The sequence below is a fragment of the Mauremys mutica genome, chromosome 12 (assembly GCF_020497125.1).
Source record: "Mauremys mutica isolate MM-2020 ecotype Southern chromosome 12, ASM2049712v1, whole genome shotgun sequence".
Lineage (NCBI taxonomy): Eukaryota > Metazoa > Chordata > Testudines > Geoemydidae > Mauremys > Mauremys mutica.
In genome coordinates, this window is record NC_059083.1 from 3,062,938 (window position 1) to 3,085,764 (window position 22,827).

General features: G+C 60.3%; 2 protein-coding genes across 3 annotated transcripts in view; both read right to left on the reverse strand.

The window, feature by feature from the left end:
• Positions 1-22,827, reverse strand: part of LOC123345793 (endothelial zinc finger protein induced by tumor necrosis factor alpha-like) — a 1,203,704-nt gene that overhangs the window by 746,034 nt on the left and 434,843 nt on the right. The gene's annotated exons all lie outside the window — the stretch shown is intronic.
• Positions 2,449-22,827, reverse strand: part of LOC123346425 (DLA class II histocompatibility antigen, DR-1 beta chain-like) — a 42,012-nt gene continuing 21,633 nt past the window's right edge. Inside the window, exons 5-6 of one of the 2 annotated variants that reach the window (XM_044983817.1) lie at positions 3,422-3,445; positions 2,449-3,057 (exon numbers count right to left, since the gene is read on the reverse strand). In XM_044983817.1, the coding sequence (XP_044839752.1) occupies positions 3,044-3,057; positions 3,422-3,445 (38 nt within the window). In that variant the 3' untranslated portion in view covers positions 2,449-3,043. The remainder of the gene's footprint in view (positions 3,058-3,421; positions 3,446-22,827) is intronic. The other variant, XM_044983818.1, reaches the window with a different exon arrangement.

Sequence of the window (22,827 nt, forward strand, 5' to 3'; positions counted from 1 at the left end):
GAGCCTCAACTCCTTCACATCTAGGACTCAAGGCCCAGCGCACTGACTATTCCCGCAGGGCAGCACTTGCAAACATCAGGAAACTGCCCCACGACACCTTGGCAGAGGGAATCCAGGACACAAGGGAACTGGGACCCCCAGGATGGATTAAACTCAGGGCAGTGAATGTGCTAAAAACAACCTGAAGTTCAATTACAATATCAGTGTCTGACTAATTTCTATATTATCCCTGCCCAGCTGCGTGACTGTGTATTGCAAAACCTCTGGGTAAAAGTACAGTTTAAAATAATTGCCACGGATCCTGATATGCGAAACCCAAGACAACACCCATTAAATGGGCCACATGTGGTAAACTTGGCTCATAGGGAACAAGTTATTATAGCACCAATAGCATCTCAAAAGCAAACTGAGCTGGGCGTTACGGGGTTAAATGTGTCCAAGATCGTACCTTAGTGAGCCCCGTATGTACCAACTCTCCATCGGGGGGGGGGGGGGGGAGGGGCCCCCGGGTTAAAATGATGGTACATTGAAAAGTCCATAAGGACGAGAACCCCAGCGCTGGGGAGCCCCGACTGCGACACACCAGTTGTGGGTTTCACAGCCGCCTCTGACAGGCTGCGCTGCTGCGACACCATGGACGGGGCAGAGACACCCCCACCCCTGGGGCAGATCTGAGCAAGACACTGCTTCCCGGAGCGAACTGGGACAATGGACAGTGAACGTCTGGCCTGGGGCTGGGCCCTGCGCAGACCACAGCCCTGTGTGTCCTGGAGCCGTCGCCCTGCGTGTACTGACCCCTCGCCGGCCCGCAGCCAGTGACAGGGGCTCAGGCCAGGGGACGAATGGAGCCTGGTGCCCCAGCGAATGGTGCGGGATGATCCATGCGACAGGGAACGCAGCTCTCCCAGCTGGTGCCTGGCCAGGCCGTGAGCCACGGATTCCCCCAGGATGCCAGTCCTGACCTGGGTCCATAATGCCTGCACGGGGGAGGGGGTGACAGGTCTGCAGGCCAGGGATTGATCTGCTCCCTAGCAAGAGGTTATCACAGCTCCTCAGCCCAGGCACTGACAGCAGCAGGGGGTGATCGCCGCAGTGCCTGGGACTGGGACCGGCTCAGAGACGTCCCCCCGCCCAGGGGGGTTCCCAGGCTGGCAGGGCTGGGCCAGAGGAGGGGTGAGGGCCGCAGAACGAACTGGGGCTAGAGAGATGGGCCCAATCCTGGCTGGAGGGCTGGGAAGTACTCGGGCCCATCCCACGCCCCACAGAGGAGCTGGGCGATTCCTGCTGGTCAGGGCAGGTTACATCAGGTTGTTTCTCTTGCTTTTCCCCTGCGAGTCGCTGTCTCTGCTAAGAGTAAGCCAGCGAGGAACCGGTGTCCCAGGTCTGCAGGGTTGGGGGGCCTGGCTTTGGAACAGGCTCTGGGAGGACCCGTCAGTGAGCCAGACCCTCGGGGGTCTCACTCTTCCTCCAGGGTGAGCCCCGCGACTTCCCTGCCTTCTTAGGCTGGACGCCTGGGCCTGCAGCCCCCCTGGGAGCTCCAGGCAGTGAGCCCCATGGAGACAGCCCCCGAGACCTGTCGACTCTCCATCCAGCTGCTAAATGGACAGCTCAGATCACGGTGTTTCTGGGGAGTCCCCTCCCCCAGGGCTGCTAGCTTGTGCATCCTCCCACCCCGCAGCAGGGTCAGTGAGAGGGAACGTGGGGCTGGGCTGGGGCAGGGAAAGGGGGAATGTGCGGGGGGGCGGTCTCGGACGCTGGCAGACCAGGTACCAGCTCATGCCAAGGCCCTAGGTTATCACTGACAGATCCCTGGCTGGAAACCGGCCGGGCTCAGCTGCATGTTCACATTGTTAAAACGGGGATCAGACTGAGCAAAGGTGATCAGGGCTTTGTGAAATGCTGGTGAATTGCTGCCTGCGTTAATCTCACCGATCACAGCTGTACCCCACGCGATAAGGCGATAGTGAAAGGAAACAGTAAAGCCAGGCAGGAGAGGCGCATGGCCAAGTGTGAAATGCCAGTGTGTGTGTGTGGGGGGGGTAGGGGGGGTGTTATCTCCCGCCCGCCGACAGAAGGCCCTAAGCCCCAGATGGGTCACTGGGGGACATCAGAGGACACAGGACTTTGCTGATGGCTCCCTCCCCGTGAAGAGGAGACGCGCAGGAGCGCTTGTCCCACCAGCTTAAACTCGGGGAGGAAGGGAATAACATTCCCCGTCAAGGAGCAATCCGTATCGGACTGCGGCTTGGGCGCTGAAGGGGCAGGAATGACCAGGCATAAGCGCCAGATCCCCTGGCTGTGCCTGGGTCAGCCCCGCGGCACACACAGCGCTTGCTTCTGACAGGAGTTTCTATTTCCTTTTGAAACCTGGGACTGTAACTCCCCGGTGTGTTACAGTCCCAGGGGCGGTGTAAAGGGGGACCTGCTTTAACTTTGTAAAGCACTCCCCGTGCTTTGTCTTCGGTAACAAATCTTTACTGAGGTTATCACAGGATTGGCTACAAGCGTTGCCTGTGGGGTGAGAGCGAAGGTGCAGCTGCCCTGGGGTGAGCGACTGGTCCTGTGGGACAGGGAGTGACCGAATGTCACTGTGATTTGTGGGGGAAGGGACGATCGATGGATCACAAGGGCAGGCTGGCCAGGGTGGCCAGACAGATCGCAGAGCCCAAGGGGAGCGTCCGGGGCTCCGCGGTTACGTTGTTACAGGGCCTGCGGAGTTCACACCCGATACTTTGGTGAAATCTCAGCACAGAACTCAGCCAACGTGGGGTTGGTGCCCCGGGTACTAACTGTGCCCTGAGATTGGTCCCCACACTCGTGAGCCACTCGACAGCATGACAGAGTCGCCCCAGGGCTCTGCTGGGACCGAGGGGCAGGGACGGGTCCCCAGGCGGGGGCAGCGCGGGCTGGAGCCGGGCAGAGCGCGGGGGGCAGGCGGGGACAGGAAGGGACCGGCCCCAGGTTCTGCATTCTCCGGGCTGGGCGAGGGGCTGGGCCAGACGGACGGAAACTCCTGCCGGCCGGGGGATCCGACGCCCAGGATCTAACGCAGGAGCCCTGCAGGGAGAGGGGAGAGAAATCAGCCCCTGGCCGTGGGGCTAGCGGGACAGACGGGGGATTTTCTCTGCCAGGCCCCAGGGCGCCCCAGGGACTCTGCCTGGCAGCCGCAGGGCTGGGGGATGCTCGGCAGGACCCAGAACCCTCTGCCCCCGGGAGCAGCTCGGGGATCGGCCTGAACGGGGACCGAGGGAGCCGCAGCCTCCTCCTCCGCGGGGCCAGCGCCCCATTGCCCAGCTGCCCAGGGGCTGAGCCGGGCGGGTGTCACGGGCCGAGGGGCAGAAGCAGCCGCCCCACGGGCGCCCCAGGCAGCCTGTGCTCAGTGTGGGGGGAGGCGGGTGTAACGGGGGGGGATTGAAATTACCTGCAGGTTGGGGAACGGGGCGCCCTGAAAAACAGAGAGAAACATGGTCAGAGCCCTGGGCGGGGGGAGTCGGTTCCTGGGGGTCAGAGCTCCAGCCCCTGCCCCCCGGCATGGAACGCCCCCCACTAGGAACCCAGCCCCAAAACCTGTGGTTACCCCCCTGCCATGGAGTGTGGGAGGGTCAAGGCCCTGCTCCCCCCACTTCCTACGATTCCCCGGGACACTCAGCCAGCCAGTAACACAGAAGGTTTATTAGACGACAGGACACAGTCCCCAGCAGGGCTTGTAGGTACAGAGAACAGGACCCCTCAGCCGGGTCCATCTTGGGGGGTGGGGAGCCCAGACCCCGGTGCTAGGCCTCCCCCCATCTCCCCAGCCAGGTCCAAACTGAAACCCCCTCCAGCAGTCTCAGCCACCCCCCTCCACCCCACCTCCCAGCACCTCCTCCAGCTTTTGTCCAGTTTCCCAGGCAGGTGTCACCTGATCCCAACCCCCTCCTGGCTCAGGTGACATGCTCAGGTATCCTCCCTCAGGTGAAGTCACACTTTGATATCCCATCACCATCCAGCACCAATGCAGACATACCAGTAAAACTCCCACACAACATTCCCAGGTCAAAACTCCCCACTCTGTCACGTCTCCCCCCTCCGAGACTGAACTGAGCGGGGTCACTCTGCCCAGTGACCCGGGGAAGTTCGGGGTCCCCTCTCCGGGACAGCGCGTCCGCTATCAGGTTGGCACTTCCCTTCACGTGGACCACGTCCATGTCATAGTCCTGCAGGAGCAGGCTCCACCTCAGGAGCTTGGCGTTGGCTCCTTTCATCTGGTGCAGCCAGGTCAGGGGAGAGTGGTCGGTGTACACGGTGAAGTGGCGCCCAAAGAGATATGGCTCCAGTTTCTTCAGGGCCCACCCCATGGCCAGGCATTCCTTCTCGATGGCCGCGTAGTTCTGCTCCCGGGGTAGCAACTTCTTGCTCAGGTACACGATGGGGTGTCTCTCCCCCTTTTCATCCTCCTGCATCAACACCGCCCCCAGGCCCGTGTCTGAGGCGTCGGTAAACACCATAAAGGGCTTGTCAAAGTTTGGGTTTGCCAGAACTGGGCCTTTGAGCAGAGCCTCCTTCAGCGCCTGGAGAGCCTCCTGGCACTGCTCGGTCCAGACCACCTTGTCTGGCTTCCCCTTCTTGCACAGCTCAGTGATGGGGGCGGCTATGGCACTAAAGTGGGGCACGAACCTCCGATAGTACCCCGCCATCCCGATAAAGGCCTGGACCTGCTTTTTGGTCTGGGGAGCGGGCCAGTCTCTGATCACTTCCACCTTGGCCGGTTCCGGCTTTAGGCAGCCGCTCCCCACCCGATGGCCCAGGTAAGATACTTCAGCCATTCCCACCTTGCACTTCTCCGCCTTTACGGTCAGTCCAGCCTCCCGGAGTCGGTCCAGCACTCGTCTAACCTGGGACACGTGGTCCTCCCAGGTCTGGCTGAAGACGCAGATGTTGTCAACATGCCCCACGGCAAAACTCTCCATCCCCCTCAATAGCTGATCCACCAGGCGCTGGAAGGTGGCCGGCGCTCCCTTGAGGCCGAAGGGCAGGGTCAGAAACTCGTAGAGCCCCAGAGGGGTGATAAAGGCCGATTTCAGCCAGGCATCTGCGTCCAGCGGCACCTGCCAGTAGCCCTTTGTAAGATCCATGGTGGCGAGGTACCGAGCGCCTCCCAGCTTATCTAGGAGCTCATCAGGCCTGGGCATGGGATAGGCATCGGACACGGTGATGGCATTGAGCTTTTGATAGTCCACACAGAACCGGATCGACCCGTCCTTCTTGGGGACCAGCACCACTGGCGAGACCCAAGGGCTGGCGGATGGCTGGATCACCCCCAAAGCCAGCATGTCCCTGGACCTCTCTTTCCAGGTCCTGGGCAGTTTTTCCGGTGACCCGAAAAGGGGGTAATCTTATAGGGGTGTGTGACCCGGTCTCCACCCGGTGGACAGTCAAATTAGTGCGTCCAGGCTGGTTGGAAAACAGCTGTCGGTACAGATGCAGCACCCCTCTGATCTCAGCGTGCTGGGCTGGGGTCAGCTGATCAGAGAGGGGAATCGCCTCCAGGGGGGAACCAGCTTTTGTCCCCAGGAATAGATCCACTAAAGGGTCATCCCCCGGCTCCTCCCAGTGCCCACACACGGCCAACACCATATTCCCCCTGTCATAATAGGGCTTCATCATATTCACATGGTACACCCGGCGGTGGTGCGCCCGGTTCGACAGCTCCACCACATAGTTTACCTCATTTAGCTGCTTGATAACCTTGAAGGGCCCTTCCCAGGCAGCCTGGAGTTTGTTTTTCCTCACGGGGATGAGAACCATCACTTGATCCCCGGTGGCGAAGGCGCGGGCCCGCGCCGTGCGGTCGTACCAGACCTTCTGCTTCCTCTGGGCTCGGGCCAGATTCTCCCTGGCCAGGCCCATGAGCTCGGCAAGTCTTTCCTGGAAGGTCAGGACATAGTCCACCACCGACTCTCCATCGGGAGCGGCCTTCCCCTCCCATTCGTCTCTCATCAGGTCCAGGGGCCCCCTTACCCGCCTTCCATACAACAGTTCGAAAGGCGAAAACCCAGTAGATTCCTGGGGTACCTCCCTGTACACGAACAGCAGGTGCGGTAAGTACTTGTCCCAGTCCTGTGGGTGCTGGTGCATGAAGGTTTTCAGCATCATCTTTAGCGTCCCGTTGAACCTCTCCACCAGCCCGTTGGTCTGGGGGTGGTACGCTGAGGCCCAGCTGGGTCGGACCTCACATTTCTCCCACAGGGACTGGAGCAGCTCCGACATGAAGTTGGACCCTTGGTCTGTCAAGACATCTGCCACAGTGACCACTTCAATGGAAGACAAGGCCACCGCCTCAGGGTAGCGAGTGGCGAAATCTACCACCACCAGGATGTATTTCTTCCCTGACCGGGTCGCCTTGCTGAGAGGCCCCACCATGTCCATGGCCACCTTCTGGAAAGGCTCTTCTATGATGGGCAAAGGCCTCAGAGCTGCTTTCCCCTTGTCCTGGGCCTTCCCCACCCGCTGGCAGGGGTCACAGGACCTGCAATACTGTCGGACAGCGTCAAAGACGCCAGGCCAGTAAAAGTTCTGTAGCAGCCTCTGCCTGGTGCGCCGGATTCCCTGGTGCCCTGCGAGGGGGATGTCATGGGCCCGGCACAGCAGCTGGCGGCGATACTTCCGGGGAACCACCAGCTGCCTCCTGATCCCCCCTGACTCCATTTTCCCTGGGGGAGCCCATTCTCGGTACAGGAACCCCTTCTCCCACAGGAACCTTTTCCGGCAACCTCCCCCCATGGTCTGTACCACACCGAGGTCAGCCAGATCCCTGAGCTTCCACAAGGAGGGATCTTTCTGCACCTCGGCCTGGAACTCAGCAGCTGGGACAGGGATGGGGACCTGCTCTCTCCCGCTGGCTGAGTCTGAAACCACAGGCCCCCTGAGCCGTGCCCCTGGGCGTTCCCTCCCCACCAGGTTCTGCGCCTCCAGTGTGACATCCTTCTCGAGGTCAGGGCGCAGTGCCCCTCACCGGCTCTGGCTATGGGTCACAACCAGGGCACCCTGGGGGTTGCTTGGCCAGTCCACCAGGTCCCCCCCAATCAACACCTCTGTGGGCAAATGTGGGTGCACCCCCACGTCCTTGGGGCCCTCCTTGACCCCCCACTTCAGGTGCACCCTCGCCACAGGCACCTTGAATGGGGTCCCGCCCATACCCACCAGGGTCAGGTAGGTGTTGGGCATCACCTGATCTGGAGCCACCACCTCAGGCCGGGCCAGCGTCACCTCTGCGCCCGTGTCCCAGTACCCAGTGACCTTCCTCCCATCCACCTCCAGGGGGACAAGGCACTCGCTCCGCAGGGACAGCCCTGCACCCACCCTGTAAACGGAAAACCTGGTGTGCGGAGCATCCAGCTCTGCGGAGGAGGTGGCCTGGGGCCCTCCTCCCTCCTGAGCAGTGGATAAGCTGCCAGCCCCCCTTCCCTGCGAACACTGCCCCTCATCCGGCTGGGTCTCTACCAAGTTAACCCGGTGGGGGGTTGGTCTGCTCAGTTTGTCCGTGGGTCTGGGGCACTGGGACCGCAGGTGGCCCCTCTGGCCACAGTGATAGCAGCGCATGTCCCGTTGGTCCCCTCGAACCGGTCGGTTGTCCCTGGCGCTGGCCGTTCCCTTTGGGAGGGGGTTCTCCCGATTCCCCCTTTGGGAGGTCCCAGGATGACTCTCTCTCTGCGTCGTGATGGGCCTGTCCCTTTGGGACTCCTCCCTGCCACCCCCCGACCGGCTCTTCACAAACTCGTCAGCCAGCCGCCCTGCATGTCGCGGGTTCTCCAGTTTTTGGTCCCTCAACCACAGCTTCAGGTCAGATGGGCACCGCTCATACAGTTGCAATCAGTTTAACCAGGTCCTCCTTAGTCTGGGCCCCATCTGCCCACTTGTGGACATATCCCTCCATTCAGAGGATCACGGGTTTTACGCTGACTCCGGAACATTTTCCGGTACGCCTCGGGAGTCATCCCAAACTCGCAGAGCAGGGCCTGTTTGAACAGTTCTTAGTCCCCCACCTCCGCCCCTTTCATTCGGCTGTACATCCCCACGGCTTTGGGGTCCAGTAAGGGGGGTGAGAACCCGGAGCCTGTCCGCAGGATCTACCTGGTGCAGCTCGCAGGCCGTCTCAAAGGCCCCCAGGAAGTCATCCATGTCCTCCCCCTCCTTACGCTGGGCCAGGATGCACTTGTCAAAGCTCCGTGCAGTCCTGGGTCCCCCCTCACTCACCGCAGCCCGGGGCCTGCTGCCCCCCAACCTCGTCAGGTCCAGCTCATGCTGATGCTGTCTCTCCTCATGTTCCCTCTGTCGCTCTTTCTCCTCCCGGTCATGTTCTCTCTGTCTCTCACGATCGTTCAGCTCTCTCAGTTTTATCTCTCTCTCCCATTCCAGCCGCTTCCACTCCACGGAGGCCGAGCGTCGCCGGGACGATCCCCTGCTGGGGGGTGAGCTTCGCCGGGAGAATCCCCTGCTGCCCGGGGGGTCACGGTGCCCTCGGTGGTTGCTGAGCTCCTCCTCCCCCTCGGCATAGGAAGGGGGGGTCTCGGGAAGCCCCCAGCAGCCGGCTGACCACTCCCAGCGGGGACAGACACTGGTGCCTGCGCTGCATCTGCCCGGCTGCTTCCCTCAGAGACAGGGACCGGTTCATCCCTGCGATCTCCCTCCTCCAGCCGGGCAATCAGCTGGGCCTTGGTGAGCTTCCCACAGTGCAGCCCCCTCTGCTTGCACAGCTCCACCAGGTCACACTTGCGCCGCTTGGCAAACATCTTCCTGCTGGCCGCTCACAGGCCGGGGTGCTCGCCGCTCCCCACGGGTTCCAGGGGGACCCCTAGTGTGCAGTCCTGGAGGTCACCCCCTCTCTGCCAGGGTCAAGCTGCAGCCTCCTCCGCCCCTGGGATCGCTCGCTGTGATCCACCGGGGGACCCTGTTACTGCAAAGTCCTGCTCTCTGGTCACACTCTCCCAGGGGTGAATCGCCTCCTGAAACCGTCTCTGAATCTTCAGCCCACCTGGTCCCCATCAGTTCCCCTTTGTTTTACTGCTCCCCAGTCACTTACTGCAAGCAGCGCCATTCACAGGGTGCAGTAGATCCCACCTCTGCCACCAGTTGTCAGGGAGTCCCCGGGCGATGCTCTGGAACTGCTCCCCACCAAGCCAGGCAGGACTCTGGGGAGCCTCCTCTCCCTCGGAGCAGCCTGTCTGCAGGGCAAGAAGCTCCCACGGCTTCACCTCCTGGGTCTCTCCTGGGAGCATTCAGCCTCCTCTGCCCCTCCGTGCGCTTCCCACAGCGAGTCCGCCCAGGCGGGGTTCTGGGGGGGCCACAGGGTCCTGCCCCCCCACTTCACAGTTAGACGTGACTCTCAGCCAGCCAGTAACACAGAGGTTTATTTAGACGACAGGAACACGGGCTAAAACAGGTCTTGCCGGTACAGACAACAGGACCCCCTTTAGTTAGGTCTATCTGGGGCCCCAGGGAGGCCCCCGCCCCGCTGGGAGGCCCGAGCCTCCTCGGGGCTCCCCTCCATCTACCAGCCAGCTTCCAACAACCACCAAACCTCCGCCAGCCCCTCCTCTCTGGGCTGTCTCTCTTTCCCGGGCCAGGAGGTCACCCAACCTCTCTGTCTCCCACACCTTTAGCATCCCCCTTGCAGCGGGAATGGCTGCGCTATGAGTTGCCAGGAGACAGAGGGTCGGCCAGAGCTGAGGTCCCCCCCCAGTATTCAGAGGGAACATTAAAACCAGTCCCACTTCGTCACACCCCCCACTTGGTAAGGCAACTCCCATCTTTTCATATATACACTGTCTAAACAGAGACTGGGAATGGTTGGGTCATTACACTAATTGAATCTATTTCCCTATGTTAAGTTCTCCTCACACCTTCTATGGGCCATCTTAATTATCACTTCAAAAGGTTTTTTTCCTCCTGCTAACGATAGCTCATCTCAATTGATTAGACTCTGCCTGTTGGTATGCATACTTCCACCTTGTCATGTTCTCTGTATGTATAAATATCTCCTGTCTGTGTGTTCCATTCTATGCATCCGAAGAAGTGAGCTGTAACTCACGAAAGCTCATGCTGAAATAAATGTGTTAGTCTCTAAGGTGCCACAAGGACTCCTTGTTGTTTTTGCTGATACAGACTGACAGGGCTACTCCTCTGAAACCTGTTTCCCTCCAGTGTTCCTCTCTGGGTGGGCTCTTAATTTAATCATGTTTCTGGAATTTTGGTGCCTCAGGGTCTGGCCAGATGGGTGTTCAGGGGGATCCTGCACATTGGCTGGCCCTTTGGGGAGTGGTCTCCCAACCCCAGGACTGTACATATGCAGAAAATCCAGCTCCCTTTTTGGGGTTACACTGGGTTTCCCCCTCCCAGTCCTTCCCTGCCCACTTTTCCTAGAGGGCTGCGCTCTGTGCTCTCTGGGCTAGGCGTGTTCACCCTTCAGTCAGATGCACCTTTCCCCAGCAGCTCTCCCATAACTGCTCTGTGTCTCACCAGCCTGGGGGAAAACACTCCCCTCTCTGGCAGCTGGGTCACTTGCATTCTCACAAACTTCCACCTGGCAATTTTCTGGTCTCAACTCCTCTGTTATCACAGGAGTTGGAGCTGCGATCTTGATTTAAAGACACAGTTACTTTCCAAAAACGTATCAGAAATAGCGTCCTGACAAACTGGGACCTGGATTGGGGGACCCTCCACCACCCCTTCCTCTGTCCCTGAGAAGTCAGCTGTAGGACTGCTCCCCCTAGGAGGTCAGGTACACGGTTCCTTCTCAAAACCTGGGTCACAGGCTGAGTGCCTGGGTGCACAGACGCTGACTCAGCCATTCTGTCCTGTCTTTCTTCCCTCTTGCCTTTGCCTCACGCTCTTGAGTCAGGTGAGCATTACGTCATCATCACAGTCCCAAACTGACCTGGGGAAGGGGAGTGTCTCACTCGAGAGTCCAACAGACCCTTCGTTCCTGTGAGGCTGGGCTGGGCTTGTCCCATACCTGCCCTGATGAGGTATGAACTGGAGAGTTTTTTCCTGGGCTTGTTTTAAGCCATGAGGAGACATTTTCAGCCTCATAACGATATACATGAAAACCTATAACATCACTATAGCAACAATGCTCAGGGCATCGTGAGCCTTCTGAAGACACCCGCCATGACAAACTTTGCACTGGATATCACACAATCATATGATAAGGATGAACATGGGGTGTTGGGTGTTCCCACTGCGGGTCAGAGCGTCACAGAGGGAAGGTGGGAACAGCCCCCCTCACTCCAGGCCCTGTCCCTCTCCCCCTCTCTCCAGAAGCCCAGGTGCCCACCCCCGTCCCCGAGACCACAGAGACCCTGGTGTGCGCCCTGGGCATCGTCGGCATCATCGCGGGCACCATCCTCATCATCAAGGGGATGAAGATGAACGCCGCCCGCAACCCGCGGGGCCCCCTGTGAGTAGCCGCTGCCTGGGGAGGCACCCGCTGCACCCGCAGCCCCTGGGCCCAGCCAGCATCCCCTGGGGAGACCCCCCCACCCGCTGTACCACCCCAGCCAGCCACAGCCCCTCCCCCACCCACACCCCCTGGGGAGACCCCCCCACCCGCTGTGCCCCCCCAGCCAGCCAGCCACAGCCCCTGGGCCACCCAGCACCCTCTGGGGAGACCCCACCCACCCACTATGTTCCCCGAGCCAGAAGCAGCCCCTGGGCCACCCAGCACCCCCTGGGGAGATCCCCCCACCTGCTGTGCCCCCCCAGCCAGCCAGCCACAGCCCCTGGGCCCACCCAGCATCCCCTGGGGAGACCCCACCCGCTGTACCACCCCAGCCAGTCACATCCTCCCCCAACCAGCACCCCATGTCAAAGGAAGAGTCCCTGGGGATGCTGGGGAGTGACACCAATCCCTGCCAGCCTCGCGTTGGGACCCAGGGCTCCTGGTAACTGACCCTCTTTGCCTTTCAGATAAACGTGGGGAAGAGACGGAGCCCCTGAACCCCACAGATGCCTTTGTGAGACCCAGCTCTGTCCCCAGTATCTCCGCTCCTGTAATATTGGTGCCAGCTGCTGTACCCAGGCGGGGTCCCCCTTTGGCCTGTAACCACAACAAGCCAACCCGCTAGAGACGCACTGGGGAGCCGACCCCTCGGGCTTCCCCTGCCTCCACTCTGGGCTTGGGAGGGGGTTACCTACGCAGGGAGAGGGCTGCTGCCCCATGGGGCTGGGAATGGGGGTCGCCCCTCATCAGGGGGCAGCAGGGCCCACGGGGCTGATCCAAACCCCACTGCCGCCGTGGGGAAGGTTTCTCTTGACTCCAGTGGGCGCTGGATTGGGCCCCGAGCCCGGCCCCTATTGGCCAGAGGCTGCTGTCAGTCACCCCAGGTAAAGCCCCTCCAGCCATTACCCAGCAGGCTTTGGGCCAGATTCGACCATTCCCGTCAATGGGTCCCTGTGGGGCAGGATCGGGCCCATGGCTGTGGGTGGGGCAGCCCCAGCACCCGGCTAACGGCCCCATCGCCCCCGTGTGCGGCTCCCCGGGGTCCAGCCCTGCTGAGCCCAGCGCCCAGCGCGGGGTCTGTGGGACGGGCCCAGTCCCTGTACAGCCCCCACCCTGCGCCCCGGGTGTGTCACAGCCCTGCCCCCCCCCCCCATCGCTCTGCAGCTTCGCTAACAGCAATAAAGTGGGTTTGGGACGTTTCTGGGGTTTTGATCCTGATTTAAAATCTGGTCAGTCTGGGCCGTGCCCGCGGCAGCCTGTGTTACCCCAGCCCAGCCCCCGTCTGTCCAGGGGCACCGGGTTATATCTGGAGTTAAGGGAGCTTGGTATGAGGGGTAAAAGACGGTTACTCACCGTAGTAACTGTTGTTCTTCGAGATGTGTTGCTCCTATCCATTCCAGTTAGGTGTGCGCGCCGCGCGTGCACGGCTCGTCGGAAGATTTTTACCCTAGCAACCCCGGCGGGCCGGCTGGCGCCCCCTGGAGTGGTGCCGCTATGGCGCCGGATATATACCCCAGCCGGCCCGTCCACTCCTCAGTTCCTTCTTGCCGGCTACTCCGACAGTGGGGAAGGAGGGCGGGTCTGGAATGGATAGGAGCAACACATCTCGAAGAAAAGACGGTTACTCACCTGTAGTAACTGGTGTTCTTCGAGATGTGTTGCTCCAATCCATTCCAGTTAGGTGTGCACGCCGCGCGTGCACGGTATTCGGAACTTTTTTACCCTAGCAACTCCGGCGGGCCGGCTGGGCGCCCCCTGGAGTGGCGCCGCTATGGCACTGAATATATATCCCAGCCGGCCCGTCCGCTCCTCAGTTCCTTCTTGCCGGCTACTCCGACAGTGGGGAAGGAGGGCGGGTCTGGAATGGATTGGAGCAACACATCTCGAAGAACACCAGTTACTACAGGTGAGTAACCGTCTTTTCTTCTTCGAGTGATTGCTCCAATGCATTCCAGTTAGGTGATTCCCAAGCCTTACCTAGGCGGTGGGGTCGGAGTGAGACGTGGCAGAGTGCAGTACCGCGGAGCCGAAGGCTGCATCGTCTCTTGCTTGTTGCACCAACGCATAGTGTGCCGCGAAGGTGTGGACGGAGGACCAGGTGGCTGCTCTGCATATCTCCTGGAGTGGAATATGGGCCAGGAAGGCAGCCGAAGAGGCTTGAGCTCTGGTAGAGTGGGCCGTCAGTCGAGGCGGTGGTACTCGAGCGAGATCGTAACACGCCCGAATACAAGCCGTCACCCACGAAGAAATCCTCTGTGAGGATACCGGTTCGCCCCTCATACGCTCCGCAATTGCAACGAAGAGCTGGGGCGAACGCCGGAAGGGCTTTGTGCGCTCGATATAGAAGGCGAGGGCCCTACGGACATCCAGGGAGTGGAGCCGCTGTTCTCGAGATGAGGTGTGCGGTCTCGGGTAGAACACCGGGAGGAAGATGTCCTGGTTTATATGGAAGGCCGACACGACCTTCGGGAGGAAGGCCGGATGCGGTCGGAGCTGGACTTTGTCCGTGTGGAAGACAGTATAAGGGGGACCGACCGTCAAGGCACTGAGCTCGGAGACCCGTCGCGCCGATGTTATCGCGACAAGGAAGGCTGTCTTCCACGAGAGATGGAGCAAGGAGCAAGACGCCAGCGGCTCAAAGGGTGGACCCATGAGCTTGGCCAACACCAGGTTCAAGTCCCAGACCGGCGTCGGACGTCGGACGGGTGGAAACATGCGGTCCAACCCCCTGAGGAAGCGGGAGACCATATGGTTGGAAAATATGGAACGCCCCTCAACCGGCGGACGAAACGCAGATAAAGCTGCCAGGTGAACCCTTAAGGAGGAGACCGCGAGGCCCTGCTCCTTAAGAGACCAAAGGTAGTCCAGGATAACCAGAATAGGGACGAGAAAGGGGTTGTGGCCTTTCTGGTCGCACCAAATAGCGAAGCGTTTCCATTTTGCTAGATAGGTGGACCGCGTTGACGGTTTCCTGCTCTCCGTTAGGACCCGCTGAACAGCCCGCGAGCAGGATTGCTCGGCGCAAGTCAACCAGTCAGGTACCAGGCTGTAAGATGCAGGGAGCGGAGGTCCGGGTGGCGGAGCCGGCCGAAGTCTTGTGTGATAAGGTCCGGCCACAATGGGAGAGGAATGGGTTCCCGGACGGACAGCTCGAGCAGCAGGGTGAACCAATGTTGCCTCGGCCAGGCCGGAGCGATCAGGATGAGACGGCCCTTGTCCCTCCGAAGCTTTAGGAGCACCCGATGAACGAGTGGGAACGGAGGGAAGGCGTAAAGGAGGTGATCCTTCCATGAGCACAGGAACGCGTCCGACAGGGACCCGCGGGAGCGTCCCTGGAAGGAGCAGAACCGGGTGCACTTCCTGTTGGTCTCCGATGCAAAGAGGTCTAGTTGGGGAAATCCCCACCTTCGGAAGATCGTATGCACCACGTCCGGGCGAATGGACCACTCGTGCGCGAGGAAGGATCTGCTGAGGCGATCGGCTATTGTGTTCTGAGTGCCCGGAAGAAACGACGCTTGTAGGTGAATGGAGCGGGCTATGCAAAAGTCCCACAGGCGAAGCGCTTCCGTGCAAAGCAGGGAGGAGCGTGCTCCGCCCTGCTTGTTGACATAGAACATCGCGGACGTGTTGTCCGTCAGCACGGTGACACAGCGGCCGCGGAGATGGGCCTCGAAGGCCTGACACGCCAACCGAATCGCCCGGAGCTCCCGTACATTGATGTGCAGGGCGAGCTCCGGAGGGGACCAGGTGCCTTGCGTGTGAACATCGCCTAGGTGCGCCCCCCAACCCATGTCCGAGGCATCTGTGGTCAAGGTAATGGAGGGACACGGCGGGCGGAATGGTACCCCTGCACAGACGACCTGAGGGATTAGCCACCAATTGAGGGTGTCGAGAGTGGCCCTCGGGACTGTGACGATCAAGTCCATGGGGTCGCGATGTGGACGGTACACAGAGGCCAGCCACGTCTGGAACGGGCGAAGGTGCAACCTGGCATAAGTTGTCACAAAAGTGCACGATGCCATGTGGCCTAGGAGGCGAAGACAGGACCGGGCTGTCGTCGTGGGAAAGGCTTGGAGCTCCGTGATGCAAGCCGCCAGAGTCTGGTACCGATTGAGCGGAAGACAGGCCCTGGCCAACTGGGAATCCAGGACCGCTCCGATAAACTCCACCCTTTGAGCTGGAGTTAGGGCCGACTTTTCGAAGTTGATGAGCAGACCGAGCTCCCGAAACAGCGACAGGATAACGGTCACTTGGTCTGCTACCAGCTGACGCGATGGACCGCGTATCAACCAATCGTCGAGGTACGGATACACGTGCACCCGACGACGACGGAGGGCCGCGGCAACCACCGCCATACACTTTGTGAACACTCTCGGGGCGGTGGAGAGGCCGAAGGGCAGCACCGCGAACTGGTAGTGTCTGTCGTTCACCATGAAACGGAGGTAGCGACGATGCGGGGGGTAGATTGCGACATGGAAATACGCGTCTCGCATGTCGAGGGCGGCAAACCAGTCTCCCGGATCCAGGGAGGGAATAATAGTCCCCAGGGATACCATGCGGAATTTGAGTTTTATCAGGTACCGGTTGAGCATCCGGAGGTCCAGGATCGGGCGGAGGCCTCCTTTGGCTTTGGGGATGAGGAAATAACGGGAATAGAAACCCTTGCCCCGCCGGTCGGGAGGCACCTCCTCTATGGCGCCCAAGCTCAGGAGAGTCTCGATCTCTTGTTGAAGGACCTGCTCGTGAGCGGGGTCCCTGAAGAGGGACCGGGAGGGCGGGTGGGAAGGAGGGGGCGAAATAAACCGGAGGCGGTACCCGGATTGGACCGTACTCAGGACCCAGCTGTCCGATGTTAAACTGGCCCATGCCGGGAGGAAATAGGAGAGGCGGTTCGAAAACAAAGGGGAAGGATCCGATGGAGAGACTGAAGAGCCGTCCCCGGGCGTCCCATCAAAACGCCTGCTTAGGCCCTTGGGGGGCCTTAGCGGACGACTGAGACTGATTGCGCCTATTGCCTGATGGTCGGCGGCGCGTAAGGTTGTTCCTGCGGCTGTTATACGGTCGGGATCTGGCCTGGGTAAACGGCCGGGATGGCTGTCTACGGAAGGGTTGCCTTTGTGTCGCCGGCGTGTGCATCCCCAGTGTTCGGATGGCCACGCGACCGTCCTTAAGGGTCTGTATACGGGCGTCCGTCTTTTCTGAGAAAAGCCCGTGCGTTTCGAACGGCAGGTCCTGGAGAGAGTACTGTACCTCCGGGGCCAAGGTGGAGGATTGGAGCCAGGAAATCCGCCGCATAGTGACGCCAGAGGCGAGAGTGCGGGCTCCTGAGTCTGCTGAATCGAGCGCCGCCTGGATGGAGGAGCGCGCGGACTTTTTACCGTCCTCAAGGAGGGCGCTGAACTCCTGACGCGAGGACGCCGGGACAAGTTCTGTAAACTTGGAGAGCGAGAGCAGCATCTCATAGGTGTATCGGGCCAGCAACGCCGATTGATTGGCGATGCGGAGCTGCAGGCCTCCAGCCGAATAGATCTTACGGCCTAAGAGGTCCATACGTCTTGCATCTTTGGACTTGGGGGTCGCCGCCGGTTGACCGTTGCGCTCCCGATCGTTTACCGACTGGACGACGAGGGAGTCCGGAGTCGGATGAGTATACAAATACTCGTATCCTGTAGGGGGAACCGAGTATTTGCGCTCCACTCCTCGGGCCGTGGGAGGTATAGACGCCGGCGTTTGCCAGATGGTATTGGCATTACGCTGAATTGTTCGAATAAAGGGGAGCGCCACCCGGACTGGAGCCTCTGACCCGATGACGTTAGTAACGGGGTCGTCATTTTCAACCACCTCTGCAATTGGGAGGTCAATGGATTGCGCGACCCTACGAAGCAGGTCTTGGTGCGCTTTTAAGTCTATGGGTGGCGGGTCCGCTGTTGACAAGCCTGCGACCGCCTCGTCCGGTGATGAGGACGACGACAGACCTTGGCCCGTAGGTTCTGGTGGCGGTTCGTCCACCAATGGAGCAGGGACCTCTGCGGTTGGCTGCACCGACGGGAGTGGCTGCGAAGCTCCTGCTGCAGGCGATGGCGGGGCCTTACTAACAGTCGCTTCTGGCGGGCGGCGCTCAGAACCCGGAGGTCGAGTGGGCAAGGGGGGCCCCTGTGACTCGTGCTGTGCCCAAGGGACCCAGAAACCCCATTGTTGTGGGCCATAGGCTGGACCTGGGGTATCCGCTCTGAGGCCCGCTCTGCTTCCGCCCTGGGAAACGACCGATGCATGGCGTGACCACTGGGGGGCTGACGCACTAATCGAGTGTCCCGCGGATGGCCGGTGCGCGTCCGCTGGCGGTACCGGCGGCCCATGTCTGTTGTCACGGTACCGGGAGCACGACCGGGACCAACGGTCGCATCGGTGCCGGGACGGCGACCTGCTGCGGCTTCGGTATCGGGAAGCACTGCGGTCGTGGCGCCTGGAGTAGCTGCGGTCCCGTCGCCTGGAGTGGCTGCGGTCACGGTGCCGAGAGGGAGTACGGTCACGGTGCCGAGAAGGACTGCGGTCACGGTGCCGAGAAGGACTGCGGTCACCGCGGTGCCGCGATCTGTCTCTAGAGGCCGACCTTCGGCGGTACCGGCGATCCGGGCTTCGGGAGCGGTGCCTCGACGCCGAGCGGTACCGCGAACGAGAGCGGTGCCGAGAGGAGGAGCGGTGGCGAGGTGTTGATCGGCGCCGGGAGCGAGGTCGCCGAGACGGTGATCTACTGCGCGAGCGGGACCGACTGAAGGCCCTTGCGCGGTGTTCCTCGGTGCCTGGGCGCTGCATCATGGCTGGCTTCCCAGCAGAAGGTACAGCCCGCACCGGCGGTGCCGGGGGCCGGAGGCTCGGAGCCTCTGTCAGTGCAATAAGCTCCCGCGCCTTTGAGTATGTCTCCGGCATGTTCGGGAGTTCCAGCTCTACCTCGGGCGGTGCCGGGGAGCAGGGGGTGGCCGGGCTCAACGGCTCTTCTGGCGCCGGAGCTGCCGGTTCTATGCACTGAGCGTGCACCACCACCGCCGGAGCCACAGGAGTTGTCAGTGGCTGGCCAATCGGTCCCGAAGTCGGGGCTTTCGCCGCCGCTGGCGCCTTCTTTTTGCGCGCCGGGGACGGGGAGCGGCGCCGTGATACCGGTGCCGGCTTCGGTGGACGGGACGCCTCCGAGGTCCGGGTTGGTGCCGCCGATGTGCTGCGCACCGAGCCCGATTTCGGTGCCGCAGGGAGCGGTGCCGGTGGGCGCAGCGCCGACTCCATCAGGATTTGTTTTAGCCTGGATTCTCGCTCTTTCCTGGTCCGCGGTTTAAAGGCAGCACAAATGGGACACCTGTCCGTACGATGCGATTCCCCCAGGCAGCGGAGGCAGGAATCGTGAGCGTCCCCAACGGGCATCAACCGTTGACAAGCCGAGCACGGCTTGAAACCCGGTGTCTGGGGCATGAGCCCCACCAGGTGGGGGAAAAAGGAGGAGGACCCCCCCTAATTCCTTATCTACTATTCTAAACTAACTAACTATGAACTAAACTAACTAACTATGTACAAGAAAACCGGAGAAAACTGCTAGGGGTGTGGAGGACTAACAGAGCACTCCACAGTTCCAGCTAACCGTCACGGGCGGGAAGAAGGAACTGAGGAGCGGACGGGCCGGCTGGGATATATATTCAGCGCCATAGCGGCGCCACTCCAGGGGGCGCCCAGCCGGCCCGCCGGGGTTGCTAGGGTAAAAAAGTTCCGAATACCGTGCACGCGCGGCGCGCACACCTAACTGGAATGCATTGGAGCAATCACTCGAAGAAGAATAATTTATACCAGAACAAAGGACAGTCAGTGAGATTGAAATGTGGCCAGTTGAAAGCTGGCAAAAGGAAATAGGTGTTATTGGCCTCTGGAACTCACTGCCACAAGATCTCACTGGGCCAAGAGCTAGCAGGATTCACACAGGAACTGGAGATTTGTAAGGACGGTGGGTGTCAGCAGTGAGGGGTTAACAGGAGTTTGGGACAAGATCTACTCACAGCTGTGTCAGGACAGGAGCTGAGCCGGAGTTACTGGGGCAGGTCCCTGGGGCAGGTTATCCCATCCCTGCAGGGTTCCTGCCCCTTCCCCTGGAGCCACTGGGACTGGCCTCCCCTCAGAGACAGGAGACCAGGTTAGACGGGCCACTGGGCTGAGCCGCTCTGGGGATCCCTGCCCCTCTAAGGGGCTGTTTACATCAGACACCTGCCCACCCTGACCCCAAATGCCCCAGGGCCAAAGCCCAGCGCATGGGCTCGGACTCCGGGGCTGGGTCACAGGAAGGTTTTTGTCCAGACATCTCAGGGCTGGCAGAGCCGGCTGGGCCAGCAAAACCCTTCAGGCACCAATCAGAGACGAGGTGGCTACTAACTGGCTGCCCTTGGAGGGGTTTGGTCTGACTGGAGGGAGGCAGCCAAGGAACCAAACCAGGCTGGATTGGAGCTGGTGCCCCCAGAGGGGACAGGCCCCATGTCCAATCCCACCCCCTGAGCCAGCCAGTCTCTGCCCTGGGACAGGATTTGATGGTGTCTGCTAGAGAGGAAAGGCCCCGTGCCTCGAACCCAGTCCCCCTGAGCCACCCCCTCACCCCCTGCTGTGGGGCTGTGCAGACCCCAGCTGGGATCGGGGCCTTGTTGGGCCAGGCGCTGCCCAGACCCCCGGGCTCTGCCCTCGGGAGGTTACAGCCTGGGACAAGAAGACAAATGGGGGTCGCCAGCCCCACGTGACAGCTGGGAACGGAGCCCCAGAGTCAGGGATTTACCCCAGTGCACACAGCACAGTACTGGTGAAGGTGGGAACTGAACCCAGGAGTCCTGGCTCCCAGCCCATCCCCCCCGTAACCCACCAGACCCCCTGTGACGGAGCTGTTCTGGCGGGACCCAACTGAGAGTGCCAAATCAGGACCAATTGCTCAAACAGGGCAGTCACAGCCCTAGGCTGGGGTTTTTCCACCTCTAAGGCAAACCAAACCAGCCAGACAAAAGGACTTTGGTCTCACCCCACTGGCTAACCACAAGTCACACAAGCAATTTCCTTAGACACTCCAGTCTCCCAGTATCACCACCAGTGCACTCGTCCTGGGGATGAATGGTTATGAAAACCAACACCCCAATAAAAGAAAAAGGTTCCCTCAATCCCAAAGGACCAAGCCCCAGACCCAGGTCAATATACACATCAGATCTTACCCACAAATCACGCTGTTGCCAATCCTTTAGAATCTAAAATCTAAAGGTTTATTTACAAAGGGAAAAAGGTAGAGAAGAGAGGTAGAATTGGTTAAATGGAATCAATTACACACAGTGATGGCAAAGTTCTTAGTTCAGGCTTGCAGCAGTGCTGGAGTAAACTGCAGGTTCAGATTAAGTCTCTGGAAAACATCCCCCACTGGGATGGGTCCTTCAGTCCTTTGTGCAGAGCTTCAGTTTGTAGCAAAGTCCCTCCAGAGGTAAGAAGCAGGATTGAAGACAAGATGGAGACGAAGCATCAGCCTTATATAGGCTTTTCCAGGTGTAAGAATCTCTTTGTCTTCACTGTGGAAATTTACAGCAAGATGTAGCCTGGAGTCACATGGGCCAGTCCCTGCATACTTTGCTGAGTCACAAGGCGTGTCTGCCTTCTCTCCATGGGTCCATTGTGTAGCTGACGGTCCTTAATGGGCCATCAAACAGGCTAGGCAGAGCTAACACCAGCTTGTCTGGGAGGCTTCCCCCAGAAGCACAGCACCAACTTGAAATACAGACAGCATCGAGCCAACATTCATAACTTCAACTAAAAATGATACAGACATACAGACAGCATAATTATAATCAGCAACCCAGAACCTGGTCTTAGACACCTTATATGACCCCCTTTACTTAGGATTTGGAGCCACTACAGGACCTTGGTTGCAACCCATGTTCTATATGGTCCCCATTTATATCAATAACGTCACACCCCCAGATAGAACCCAGGAGTCCTGGATCCCAGTCCCTATGTGCAGAGCCCCACTGGCTGTCCTGGGGTGAGCTGGGCGCTGGGGGAGGCTGGGTCGGGGGGCTCAGAGGGACCCAGGCCGGGGGGGTGCGTGTCAAGGCTGGACTGAGTCTGCAGGGGGGGTGCGGGGGTGAGGCTGCGGTTGGGGGAGCCACTGCCTTTATTCCCAGCCCCCTTCCCCGTCACCCAGCCCAGCCCGCCTGGCTACAGCCCATCAGCCTGCCCCAGTGCAGCCCGGTTGGAATCTGCCAGAGACCGAAGATGCTGCCCGGAGCCGCGTGCTGATTGGCCAGGGCGGGGGGGGGGAGGTTACTTGAGTTCAAGGTGAAGTGGAAGCTTCTGGGGAAAGCCCCAGCTGCTGGGAATTGGTGGGGGAGGGGGACAGGTGGGGATGCTGGGTGTGGGTGTGGGTGGGGGTGAAGGGCTTTGTGCAGCTCAGGAGCTTGTCCCTGCTGCTAACAGAAGCTGGTCCAGTCAGAGCTCTGACCTGCCCTCCCCCACCATGTCTCTCTGATCTCCTGGCACCCACCCGGCTACAGGGCACAGCAAAGACCGTGTTGGGGCAGGGACCTGCAGTGACCCCGGGGCCCTGCTCTGGGTTGTGGATTTCCAAGGCCGCTCCAAGCTGCCCAGCTGGCCTGCCTGGCACTGGCTGTATGCTGCGCACCCCTTGGCCGGTTCCTTTAGCACTCTTGGGTGTAAATGATCCAGGACTGGTGATGTGAGAGTGTCTGACCTTAGCAGCTGCTGCCTCACCACCTCCTTTGTTAGAGACGGGAAATTTTCTGGTCCATCCACAGCCTCATCAGGGACAGACACAGCCGCCTGCCTCACTCCAAACACAAACTGAAATAGCTACCGGACATTACTACAGGTGAGTAACTGTCTTTTCTTCTTCGAGTGATTGCTCCTATGCATTCCAGTCAGGTGATTCCCAAGCCTTACCTAGGCGGTGGGGTCGGAGTGAGACGTGGCAGAGTGTAATACTGCAGAGCCGAAGGCTGCATCGTCTCTAGATTGTTGCACCAACGCATAGTGGGAAGCGAAGGTGTGGACAGAAGACCAGGTGGCCGCTCTACAGATGTCCTGGATGGGAACATGGGCCAGGAAGGCGGCAGACGAGGCTTGCGCTCTCGTCCAGTGAGCGGTGAGGCGGCATGGTGGCACGCGAGCAAGCTCGTAGCATGTCCGGATACATGCCGTCACCCAGGAGGAAATCCGCTGCGAGGAGACCGGCTCGCCTTTCATGCGATCAGCAACTGCTACAAACAGCTGGGTCGAACGCTGGAAGGGCTTCGTCCGCTCTATATAAAAAGCGAGGGCCCTGCGGACGTCCAGGG